The 12,968-nt window shown below is 39.3% G+C and overlaps 1 protein-coding gene across 2 annotated transcripts in view; it reads right to left on the reverse strand.

Moving 5' to 3' along the window:
• Positions 1 to 12,968, reverse strand: part of CELF2 (CUGBP Elav-like family member 2) — a 557,258-nt gene that overhangs the window by 363,767 nt on the left and 180,523 nt on the right. Inside the window, exon 1 of one of the 2 annotated variants that reach the window (XM_027679566.1) lies at positions 12,476 to 12,895. The exons of the other annotated variant lie outside the window; for it this stretch is intronic. Within the exon in view, the coding sequence (XP_027535367.1) occupies positions 12,476 to 12,528 (53 nt within the window). The 5' untranslated portion in view covers positions 12,529 to 12,895. Of the gene's footprint in view, positions 1 to 12,475; positions 12,896 to 12,968 lie in introns of those variants that run through there. 2 annotated transcript variants of the gene reach the window in all.

Here is a 12,968-nt window from a genome sequence, read left to right on the forward strand (position 1 = left end):
AGAGAACCTCTCAAGTACATTGCTTCAACAAGGACACTTTTAATCCTCTATAACATCAATACCCCATCCACCACTCCTCCAAAGAAAAACAAAAACAAAAGTCACGCACATCCACAAATCCCAAAATAAAACCTACCCCAAATCAAATAAAATAATATAAAAGAAAGAAAATAATATTAATAATTTTAAAAAACCCAAATATAAAAGAACTTTAACACTGAAACCACCAGAAACAGCAAAAAAGCCCAAAGCAGGAACCACCCCCATCCACAAATATGAATCTTCATCTGATTCAGCACAAGAGGATCCAACCAACACATGCACACTATCTCTGAAGAGATAAAACAGATTTCAAAGATTTCAGCTCTTCCAGAGTAAATTTTTCAGCCTTAATGTGGAAAGACAATGTAGAGGAAAAATAACTTGCAATACCAAATGAATAAATCTTGGTTGAACATACAGGTTCTTCCACACAAACCCAAAATTAAATGAAATCCAAAAGTGTTCCAAATTGTATGAAGGCTCTCTATGGGCATAATACAGTTCTCCATCCATATATTTTCAGATGCACTATCCAATTTCAGGAAGTTTGAATTACAACCTACAAAAGGTTTTATGATCTTGAAATCTTCAGGACTCTGTCTTTTCTGGTCAGTCTAATCTAATCCTTTACCTCAGAGAGATGTCTGCATTTATCTTTGATCACCACCACATCAAGCTCCCAGGAATTAAATGAGAATCTTGTTACATTAAAATAGAGTTGTTTATAATCAGCCAAGCACAAGCTGTTGGTATGGCTAGCTGCCACACAAATCAAGGTTAAAACAGGCCAGGCTTACAGCTGAAATATAACTAATATGACATTATTCCTTCAGACATTTGGTTGGGCTGACAAATTTGTAGCTCTGTAATTTACACAATGTCCCCATGACATGTGGCAGTACAGCTATTGTGTATGGAGATTTTTATCATGGGAAGGGGGAGGGAGGGAAGTGTACATTTTCCTCATGCAAGTCTTTCCCATAACAATGTCAGAATGCATGCTGACTTGCTAAAGTATACAATTTACCTATCTGAGAGTACACTAAGTTCAAATGGTGATGGATAATTATTTTAATGCAATGTAAAATTACCTTGTGGAACTCATTGGTCCAGAAAGTGGTTAAGGTACTGTATACAATACAGTTCAATAAAAGTATGTTCTTTAGTAACAAAAGGCTTGAAAGATGTGTTCTTTTTTTTTTCTTATGCATTGCATCAATAAAGAAAATGTTGTTAGAATCCAGTATTAGGAGAGAAAATTCAAAGAGTAGGATTTTAATACTCTTGTATAACACAGCAATTGTCTCTTTAGATCAGACAGGAGTTTATTTTTATGTGACCTACCATCTTTAGGAGGTACAAAAAGCCTCCGTGGATGGAGATATGTTGCCAAATAAGGAAAGATTCTCTTCGACCTCAGACAGTAGTTGGCCAAAATGTGAGGACTTACATCCTTCTCATTCATTTTAATCCCATCTGATTGTAGATGTTCTCATCACCCATAAAAATATATTGTTTTTTTCCCAGTTCTAAGCATTTGGCCTCCATGGTTTCTACTGGCACAGTATCCTGTGAGCTAATTGCCACGTGGGTTATTGGTTTTAAATATTTCAGAAGATTTTTTTTCTCTTTTGTGTTATGAAAACGTTCAAACAACAAAAGCCTAAGTCAGAGTTTCTGAGAAGTGCTAGCTATTCTGTACAACTCTTTGCTTCTGTAATTAAACACTCCTCATAAGGAAGCCCTTCTAGGTCTGAAACTTCTAGCTAACTATTGCTGGAACCCCTCGGTTCAAGCACAGTTTTTATCATCTTCCTGAAGGAATTCAAAATTGGCTGCTCCTGCTGAGACGACACAAAGATACCATATATAGGTAACTGCCCTGTTCCAGACCATCACATCTTAAGGAACTGTCATACATACTGATTATACAGCTCCCTCCCTGCAAAGCTGATTTTAGTCTGCAGTGCCACACTAAGTTTCCAGCTGCTGAAGAAATAAAACATGCCCAATCCTTTGCTGCAGAGCTAGTTCTGCTTTTCCATCCCACATTCACCATGTAGATTTGTGCAAACTTCCTGTGTGGTCTGACTGCTGGTGTGTATTATAAGAACAAATAGAGGAAAAGTAAAAAAATAAATGCAGAACTTGTTCTTTCCTCCAGATTGTCACGTTTTGTAATGTTGCAACCTGGAGCCTGACATTGTTTTGAGTCCAAATCACAAGCTCACTGTATACACGGCTCATCTGCATCAACAGAACTTGTTTTCCCCCTGTTGTTATAGACTGTACTTTCCTATTATCTGCTTAAATTTAATCCACAGTGTGAAGTGCCAATACAGGATGTACAATCAACTTTACAATAACTTGCTGAGAATTTAGTGGGAAAACAAGGCAACAATTAGTACAGTCAGATTGACACAGGTACATGGTACACTCAAGCTACGTTTCTGTACATTACAGGATATTTTGTTTCAAGGTGTTTTCTTTTTCTTAAACAGTGGCTATGAGGTTTTAGAGGGTTTTTTGCCTTTTTTTGTGTGTGTGTGGTTTTTTGTTTATTTGGTTTTGTTCTGTTTTTTTGGGTTTTTTTCCCCCCCCTGGAAATTAACTGAAGTCTTCTCCTAGGACCTTTCTTGCTATGATGCATGTCCAGTAAACATCTGTAACTGTGGCAAAAATAATTCTGACAAAGGTAATTTCTCATGTGCATGTGAATAGGATAGAGTTGTGCCTCCTGGAACTGGACCTGCAAATTCATCCATGCTCATTCTTCTTGTTACTTTTACTCAACCACACAAATGTGAACAAAAGAAATTTTCTTTGCAGTGGATGAAATTTTTTTTGTGCTATACTATCATGGCAAGAATAATTGCCTGTTTTTGTTGTTGGACACTCTGCTGTGCCTGGTTGAACAGTATATACAGATAAGATGGAGAAGAAAGGATGTAAAGTAGAATAACTGCATCCCAGACTCATACAGATAGAAAAACTCAGATTGTGGTTTACTACAGAAACTATTGCTAGAGAAGGTGCTTTTAAGTTAGGGGACCTCTTAGTAAGAGAGTAACTTGCTTTTTCTCTTGGGTGTGGAGAACTGAGACTGCTTTTAAATTCTTATGAGAAGAATGAGAGCAAAGATGTAAGAGAAGACCACCAAGTCCACATAAAATAACAATCTAGCCAATTTTGAGGCATCTCCAGTTGCACTTGTAATACCTGCATGCACAGTGTAAGCTCTCATTAATCACAGATTTTAATGAATCTCATGGTAAACAGAGCAGCTTTTGCAGGAATGAAGAAAAAAACCCCAAAACCCTAAAAGCCCCCACACCCACCTTTAAAAAAAAAAAATCAGAAAACTTTCAGCTCAAATAGGTAGCAAAAAAAAAAAAGTTGCTTTGCAATACAGCAAATTTGGCTTCTCCTGTCACCACTTCCCAATGATTTAAAGTTCATATGCAACTTATGTAGTTAGTTTACTCAGCTTGTCTTAGGTTTAAGTTTGTTATTAGATTATGGTAAATTTTTGTATCTACTTCATTACTAACTAAAGAGCAAAGAGCTGGGTCATCTGTTTCTCTTAAACACAGGAAAAAGTAACTAGAAAATTAAAACTTAATGTAACTTTATTCCCAAGAGCTTTTCCAGAGTCCAGACTTCAGACAGAGTAAAACTGGGCATCAACAGGCTGGAATTAATTAATACAGTAAGCACTTTGACCAAGACATTTTTCCTTCTATTAGATCCAGAAACTTTATGTATAAAAAGGAAGATGTCAAGTCTTCTGCAAAGCACATGGGTTCCAACTCGCAGTTACTCTAAATCAGTAGATCTTTCTCAATGGAGCTTTGTCAGTTGGAGTCAGCTAGAAATCTAATCCCAAAAGTCACATAAAAGGCCCTGCCAATTAATTCCTGTTGGAGTCAATGAAAGTTTACATCAGTATTCAAACACTTTTCTCCCCATCATCCCATTTGAGACCTTTAATATCTATCTCCCCCTTCCAAGCGCATAATTCTTCCCAGACTACATAAATCCTTGATTTTGGCATCTCCAGCCGAAACCTGACCCCAATCAACAACATTTTGCAACTCTGGGCAAGGTCAGTTTTTCCAGCAAGGGGGAAGTCCGAGGGCTACAGGGACACCCACCAGCCTCAGCAGTGCCAGCTATGGGTGGGGCTGAAGATCTACCCCAATACCACACCAGGGCAGAAAGATGTCCAGCTGAAGTACCAAGTTAGCAAACATTCCCAGCCCCTCTAATGACAGGAAACATAAAAATTAAGGTTCAAACACATAACACAGATCACGGACCCAGTACTTCTTGAAGGAAGGTGTAAGGAAAGCCATGCAAGCCTCACAGAGACTAGAAATCACCTCTGATTAATAAGCAGTAACCCCTTGCTTGCTTAAAACAAAGATTAATTACAGGCTAGGAGACTGAGAAGTTAAATTCATCCCACAAATGCTTGAAGGTGATTTTAGTTACTATTTGCAAAATGAGGTAGTCTCAGCTTGAGATCTGCCAGTGCCTCCTAGTTCAGGATTAGAGTAACAGGAAGAATAGTGCTCAGTTGACACACGGAGATTAATTATATTGTGGATTTATAACCTATTTGGGGAGAAAGATTATTAAGCCCACATATTTTTCAGAACTGAAATGTCCACTGCTTCAAAGACTCACTTAAGTCCTTCCCATAGCATTACTGTTTTCTTTGGGATCTGGAAACCAAGATTTAAAACTGAGAGTCTTAAAACTAAAAAAAAAGCCCACCAAACCTAACCTCTCCCCTCTTTAAAACTTTCCATAGTATCTTACAAATCCTTGAATGGATTATGCTTAATCAAATCACTCAAAATTCAAACCAAGATTTTCAACCCCAACTAAGTTCTATTCATTTACTAATTTAATACAGAAATGTAGTCTGCAATTCAGGTGTGTTCAGCTGAGAATCAGTGTTCTACTATTGAAGACTATTGCAAAATTACCTGAACAAGTAAATTAGTTTTTTAACAGATAAAAATTGTCTTTACATGGCATTTCTGGAAGATAACTGACTACAGCCAATTTAACTTGACATCTGAAAAAGAAAAAAAAAAATTCTAGGACAAGTTACATGACAGATTTTTCCAACCTGAAATCCATCCATTCCACAAAAGAGAGAGACAGTACAATTGTGATAATCACTGGAACCTCCCAATATTTCTACCTTTAGAAGGTCTTCACTTTTAAAACTCAGTTGCATAAAAACAAATGAACTGCAACAAAAAAGCCAGTGTCTGCAGATCAACAGGTGTTCAGCAACTAAGTTGTTCACTAGCACCAGCTGGGGACCAACTCAAGAACAGGTGTCCTAAAATCAGTGATCAGGACATCCCTCTGTTTCCAATGAATGCAAGGACTTACCCATATGAGGAAAACAAATGAGAAATTTCTTACACTTGTAATGAAACAAGGGGAAACACACACAAAGAAAAAATCTGAGAAATTATATAAAAATGGAATTAGTATGAGATTAGGTTCAAAGCTTTTTTTTTTAATTAAGGAAAATTAGAGTATAATCAGTAGAAGCTTGTTTAGCAGCTCATATAAAAAATGCTGCATGGTAACATTTAGGTTATGATAAGGGTTTTTTTAATTCCACTGAGCATTTTCAGGGGTATTAGAGCTCCTGAAGTCTGAACAGATTCGTTGGGAGACAGTGATACACACCAGACAACACCCATAGGGAACAGTTAGAATATTTTCCTAAGAGATAAGAAATTCATCTCTGGCACAGGTCAAGCAAAGGAAAATCTTAGCAACAAAGACTGCAAATCTCTCTGCTTTCACCTTCCTTTGCTCCCTCCTTGGTACAGCACCTTGAGACTATCAGGGGTGCAAGAGATCTTTAATGAACCTTGAAAAAAACAAAGCCTAACAACTTTTTGGAAAAAAAGCTGGTGAGTGCAAGGAATTTGTGTAGCTTGTCCTTGGTGCCTTCTTGCAAAGATGGAAATAATGAAGGAAAATAGTAAGGAATTACTTGTCCTCAAAAGAATTAAATTCTAGTTTCAGTTAAATAAATTATTATTATGAGGGCAGGTGGTGAAAAGCCCAGCCCAAGGCTGAGGCCCAGCTGCTGTGGCTCTGTAGGACTGATCCATACATCTCTATAGCCATGAAAAGTTTAGAGCCAAAGTAGATAAGACAGGTATTAACAGGTCCATTTTACCAGTGGGAACTGAGGCACACAGAGATTAAGTAGCTCATCCAAACTGACACAGAAAGCCTGGGAAAAGCATGAAATTATAACCTTATCTCTCAAGGCACAATGTAAGGCTGCCACTGCCTGGTTACCTTCCCTGTGTAAAGGCAATTTCCTCCTAATTTCAGTTCCACTGAGTGCAGAGCTAGACAGAGCTTAAAATTTGCAATGGGTTACTTATGAAAGAGCTGCCAAGATCTGCAGGAGTGCATTAGGACTGTCACTGATTTAAGAGATGAAGATGATGAAATGGTAGATGAAAGTCAGCATCATTAAGTAATGTGTGCAGGAAAGTATGATCCTGCTTTTACCTACATCCTGAAACATGTGCATCCGTGTAACTGGATGTCAGTAATCACCAGTGAGAAAAGAAATTGTGGGGTATAAAAGATGAAGAAATGATACAACCTCCACCTCCTCTCAAGAGGAAGGAACCTGAAGTCAATGCCTCAAGGCCTTAGCAGGGAAACCACTCCAAACAGCTTGCACATGTCCCAAAACACGGATGGAAGACAAATTGACATGCAAAAGAGCTCTACCAATGCATTGCTTTGCTAGCATATGCAACCAGTGTAGCAAACCACAGAATTTATTTGCTGCAAGATGTTCTGGATTCAAAGTTAAAACTTCAAAATCCACCAGATAAATCCATGAAGGAAGCAACCATCAGGGAAAAACCATTGCTGCTGGCATAGGAAGTCCCTGAACTGCAGATCACTGGTGGCTGGCAGAGTGTTACTACTCCTCCTATCTTACTGGCATAGACTCTGGCTAGACAGCTGTGTTACTGGAGCAGTAATTTTATATTATGTTTTAGGAGTTAGGGCAATCTAAATAATTAGGCAAAGGAACAGAGCAGCAACAGTAAGTAAACCTCTTTGTGAGAGATCATTCATTTGAATTGGATGGTTAAATCCCCCATAAAGCACCTGGAAGATTTAACAACTCATGTCCAAATGAACGAGATGTAATAAGCTTGTACACAGGCTTGGTATGAAAAGTGGATTGTTTTTAGCAAAACGGTGGAGAATAACCTCTTATTGAAAAGAGTGATAGTGAATTTTAATCAGAGGAAAAGAAAGATACAAGAATAAATCTGCACAGGCTTAGAGGAGTACTAGATGACTTTCTCAGCCATCAACAATAAATGCAGGAGTGTGTTACATCCTAATCTGTTATTTTCTGTTATCTTTACTTTTTCAATCATCCCATATATCCTGCCTTTTTAATGGCATTAAAAAAAAACAACCAAGAAAAACCTGCCCATATTGTCCTCTACAAAGTGCAGAAGAAGCACAGATACAAAACATGAAAAAAAGATTAAAAATTCATACTTCAAAATAGCTGGCCCTAATTTTTCATCCCAGTATGATTCACATGAGTGACTGTAGAGTTACACATTCAAACTGAAAGGAGAGGAAATCACACTATGTTTTGCTGCTCGTATTTATCTTATCAGAGCTTGGCAACAGCCACCATCCCCTGGCGATTCTCATCTGTGTCACGACCTGGGACGTGTGACCCTCAATAACATCCCCTTCAGTGCCATCTCTGACACCATCTGTATTTGTGGAGTGGTAAACTGGAAAACCATTTCTCAAATGTGTTTTTAGTTATTACAAAATACACACACCCTCTTTTCATGCCTTTTTTTTTTTTTAAGTGAGCATATTGTGGCAATTATGAGGGAATTTGTATTCTCCACTGACATCCGAAATTCCATTATCTGTATTTCATGGTGGCGATGGAGTCCAGAATTATGTCCCTGGGCCAAACTTTCAGGGTTTGTTTTCTTTTGTTTTTTTGAGTACTGGATGGAGAGAACATTGTCTAGGTCCTCAGAGTAAAGCACATGTGAAATGGTTTCTTTTTTTTAGTCCTTTCTCTGAGCAGTTTTGTGCTGGGGGTCCATGCATTAACTGGTCTGTTCAGATACTGAATACAACACAGGATGGCTTTTCTTAAGCTTTGCTAGGATGAAAAAGCAAAAGCCAAAACAGAAAGAAGATTGGTATCACTATAATAATCTCGACATTTTTTTCTGTACCCACAACCAAATTGGAGCTGTTATGTCTACTTTCCTCCCCCTTCCCCAATTTGAACACTCTGAAGCTATTTAACCCACCTCAATTCACAGGCAATCACAGGAACGGGGTGTGGGGATGGGACTATTTGCCCAAAATAGCTCATAATACAAACACCAACAAGGCTGAAATTGCTCTTCCTGGCCTGGACTGACTTGCCAAGCACGAAAAAACACTTTTTCCTGAAAAGCCAAGCCATTAACAGGCTGTTTGGATGGTGTTTGCGGTGGAAAAAGACATTTTGGAGAGAACATTTGAATTGGTACATCCGCCTGACACATGACGTGTTGCAAACAAGATGTTCCCAACTCCACCAGCCAAGTTGGACGGGCCAGTTCAATAGGACTTGGGAAATTAGGATGATCTGCATGCAGAGCAGCACAGCAAGATTTGCTGCTCCCAGACTGTAACCTGACCACTCATCTGAGTGAAAACTCCTACTCTGTGCTTGGATTTCACCTTGAGGTTATGAAGTCAAGTTAAAACCAACTTTAAATTTTTTTTTTCCCTAGCAATAAAAAGGTCACATATTTCTTCAGACAGGAATGTAAAGGGGTACAAGGTCTTCCCCTGTACAGGTAACTCATGTGATTTATACTACTGAATTTAGCCTTGCTGGAGAAAAATTAAGGGAGGAAAGCAACAGAGGAGACATGCCTTGAGGGATTCCTTTCCCTCCCCCCCCTCCTATTTGTGTCTCCCCTCGTGAGGCTACTGCTCTGCTTTTGCTGTTGTAGGGGCCCAGAGCACAGGTCTCTTCAGAAACAGTTGTCCCTGTCACATAAGAGGAACAAAACCACACCCTGGAAGCACAGAGGAAGTTCTGAACAGGGATTAGAGACTTTTCTGAAGTCACAGCAGCTGATCTTGGTCTCTCTTGTGCACTGAGGGGGCTTAACTCCCATCTCATTTTGGGGATGGGTAAACGGGATTTCTGTGTCTGGGGAGGGCTGGGTGAACACACACTCTTTGCTGGTAAGGCTCTGAAGGATTTTGGAAAGGTCTGAAGTTCTGCCAATCTCTCCTGGCTCCAAGGAACACAACAAGACATGGTGCTTATTGTAATCATACTATGAAAAGTGAGAAGGCATCTATAAGGAAGATCAGGCACTGGTATGTTGATGTCACAGCATGGATTTTATGCTGGGAGCTTATCCCAAAAGAGAAAATAGGAGGAAAAAAAAAATCCATGGGCTCTCTTTCCAGTAACATTGATATTCAGGTCACTATTGAGAAATCCAGAAATGCACATTAAAATGTACTGGGGCACTTGTGTTCCCCCCTCCTACTGTAACATGAACCCAGAGGGTGTTGAGACTAGCCAGAAATTATTGCAGCTCTCACTGTCCTACCTCAGAGAGACCCAACAAAAAAGGGAGGCCTGATGTAATACTATATATACACACATCATATTGCCATTTATTGGTTTAAATACCTCTGCTAGCTCTCCCAGCTCAGCTGGGTGAAATCCAACAAAACCTCTGCCGTCCTCCAACACCACCTCTCTCCCTCCTTTTAGGCTTCACCACCAGCCACAGCCTTGCACCTTCACCTTCGTTATTACCTTCATTCAGAGGTCAGAGGATGAGCTTGCAGTGGATTTGGGGAGCAGGGCAGAGGAGCCAGAGCTCAGCTGAGATGGGGGTAACCAGCACTAAGGCAGCCCACAGCTGCTCTTTCCTCCTGGGAATTATTAAGTCCCAGTGTAAGTATTCCCACCTGCTGCCTCCACAGGATCTGCATCGTTCAGTCTTTTTCCAGCTAAGCAGGTCTCAAACTGAACGAGTCCCAGAATAAATTACAGGGGGTGCAGAAGGAAAACAAAATTGAGAATTTGCTGCTGTACTCTCTGGCTGATCGTGGCATTTGCTACAGCAACTCATTTGAGTCTGAAAGAATTGTTTTGTCCACCTAAAAGAAACACACAGAAACATTCCTCTATTTCTTATAAATATTAGCTACAGGCTCCTTAGGTTCATGGAGAGGAGACTAAAACCAGGAACCTCAGAGGCATCAAACAGGTTTAAAATTAGCCTGCAGAAAAAGAACTAAAATATATAAGAAAAGGTAAAAGTGGTATTGCAGTGTAATAAGTCACAAGCCATATGAGCTGCGTGTTGACTTCTAGCTTTTTTTTTTTCTGTCAGTGATCATTCCACTTATATACATATTGCCTTTTCCCACCTCTTAACACTCTGCATCCTGTAGTTGAACTGCACATTATCACATCTGGGCAGAGCTGCTGCTGTGATCACACACAGAAATATCCAGATATAATCACATCTTTGACTGACTTTGTCTCCATACAGTTGCAATCTCCAGATTCACACACAAAGTTGGGAAACTTCAGGCACGTTGCAGGGAAAAAGTGCCAGGGAGATATTTCTTCCACAATCATGTAAACAGATAATTTTTCTAAGTAAACAAGATTCTTCGAGAGGGCAACATTGTCTCCTCCTTAAATCTTCACGACTTTCAAGTCCTCTGTGTCACCCCTGAACTCAGCACAAACTTGGCATCACCTGACTTGTCTAGCAGAGCAATCAGAAATAGTCTCATAGAGCTAGATAAACTTAAAACAATTCCTAGAATAGCTTTTCTGGAGCACACACGCCGTAAAACAACACATATGGAGCTCTGCAAAAACACTTCACTGACATTTGTTGGTGGTGACTCACAAAAGTCACCCCGGCTCTGGGCCGATGCGGGGTGACCACCCAGCCCGGATGCCAATCACAGCCCCGCACTCCACCATCCTGCACAGCGCTACATTTGAGCCAATGTCCTCGCTGAACTTTTGGAAGTCAAAGAGAAACTCATCATTCTGTGCCGACAGCCCTAAATGACTTGAAAAATAAAATAAAATAAACTTGCAATAAGCCCGCTGTGCCAAGTCTCATACCACAGACAAGGAGAGAGAGGATCCCAGTCCACATTCCTACACCAGAGGCTCAGAAAATGGTCAGAGAATTTTAGACGTCTAAAATAGAAAGTTTAATGAGGAAAAAAAAGCCTTAGTCATGTAAGTAGAGTTTATATTTTGACTTTGAAGAGTTGTTTTTCCCCTGTCAGTTCAGAACACAGTAAGACCTTTAAAACATTGTATCAAGAAGCTAAAGTATACTTTAAAATATTATTATTGCATACATATCATAGTAATATCACGATTCATACCCTCCCAACCCCTGCAGTTTACTCATTTAAAAAAAAAAATTAGGTGCAGCTTCATGCTTTACATTAAAGCTGAGGGAAATCTATGAAACTTTAAATTTAACTAATTTTATAATTTTGCCATCTACATTCCCACATGTTTCCAATGTCTTAGTGAAGTTTCTGCAAACCATCTGCAAAGTTTTATATGTCCGGATTCTCAATAAAGCAACACCGGGCATTTATAGCAGGATTAAATACGGACATTTAACACTGTGGATCTTTGATATCTGCAGCAGGCATTAACAGGGATTTCCTCCCCCCCCTTATCCTTTTTAGCAGTTCAAGTTACCATTTTTCACTATGCAAATTAAAAAAAAAAAGCAGCGCTGAAAGTAAAAAAAGAAAAAGGTAAAAAAGTAGCAACTTTTAAGTGCCAAACACATGCCTTAGGAGAGACAACAAAGAGTGGAAGTTTCAACAACAACATGAAACAAGGACTTTAGTCCCCCTTCCTTCCCCCAAGACTATTTTCCACTTCTCGATCAACTTTCATGCTGTTTTTCTCGCTCCTCTGGAGTTTCCCACCCATTCCCATGCAGAGCACAGTGAGGGAAGCAAAGAGTTAATGCTGCAGTTGCAACTGGTGTGAGCCTTTACTATTAACTTGAATTTACGGAGCAATCTTTCCTTAAAAAGAAATAATAATAATAAAAAAAAAATCCTCACTGCACTGTAAGACTTAGAAGTATATTTAAAAAATCTCTCTCGGGTCTCTCTAAACATCTGCTCAAAGGTTTTGCTGTATCTTAAAAGGGCTCTAATTACCAGAAACTCCTTTCTTACTTAAGCCCAGGGCTCACATTTCGATTATAACTCAAGCTCCAGTTAATTTAGGTCTAAACCCAAAATGAAGAAAACCAAACAGAAGAAAACATAGGCCTACCTTAAAACTTTCCAGCTTTTCAGAGGATCCAAGTCAGAGATTATAGACACCATTGTAGTAATAATAACAATAAAATATATATTAGGGAGAAAAAAAAAAAGGAAGAAAAACCACGGCAGGAAAGGCTAACCACAAAAGCAGCAAGTACTCTACTCAGTGTGGGAATGACAACAAACCCAGCACAGCTCTTCCTCCTTCTCAAGCTGATAAGCACTTGTCCCAGCTTCTCTCCACCCCCAAAATCAATCTTGTGCTATATTGCTTCACAGTCCCAGTTTCATTTCTTCACCACTACCTTTTAAAGCCCTTGTAATCTGCTCCAACTGATCAAATTTGACCTTTTTGTAGTCCACTTTATTCCAAGCACAGCCCTCAGTTAAATCTCTCTTTATTAACACCGTCCTTCTTGGCTTTCTTTTGGAACAAACACAGCTCAAGCTCGAAGCCTCCAGCCTTTGCCAGCAATCATTTACAGATTACTGCAAGCTGCAGT

This window comes from Neopelma chrysocephalum, unplaced genomic scaffold (genome assembly GCF_003984885.1).
Source record: "Neopelma chrysocephalum unplaced genomic scaffold, ASM398488v2 Primary Assembly neopelma1_45, whole genome shotgun sequence".
Lineage (NCBI taxonomy): Eukaryota > Metazoa > Chordata > Aves > Passeriformes > Pipridae > Neopelma > Neopelma chrysocephalum.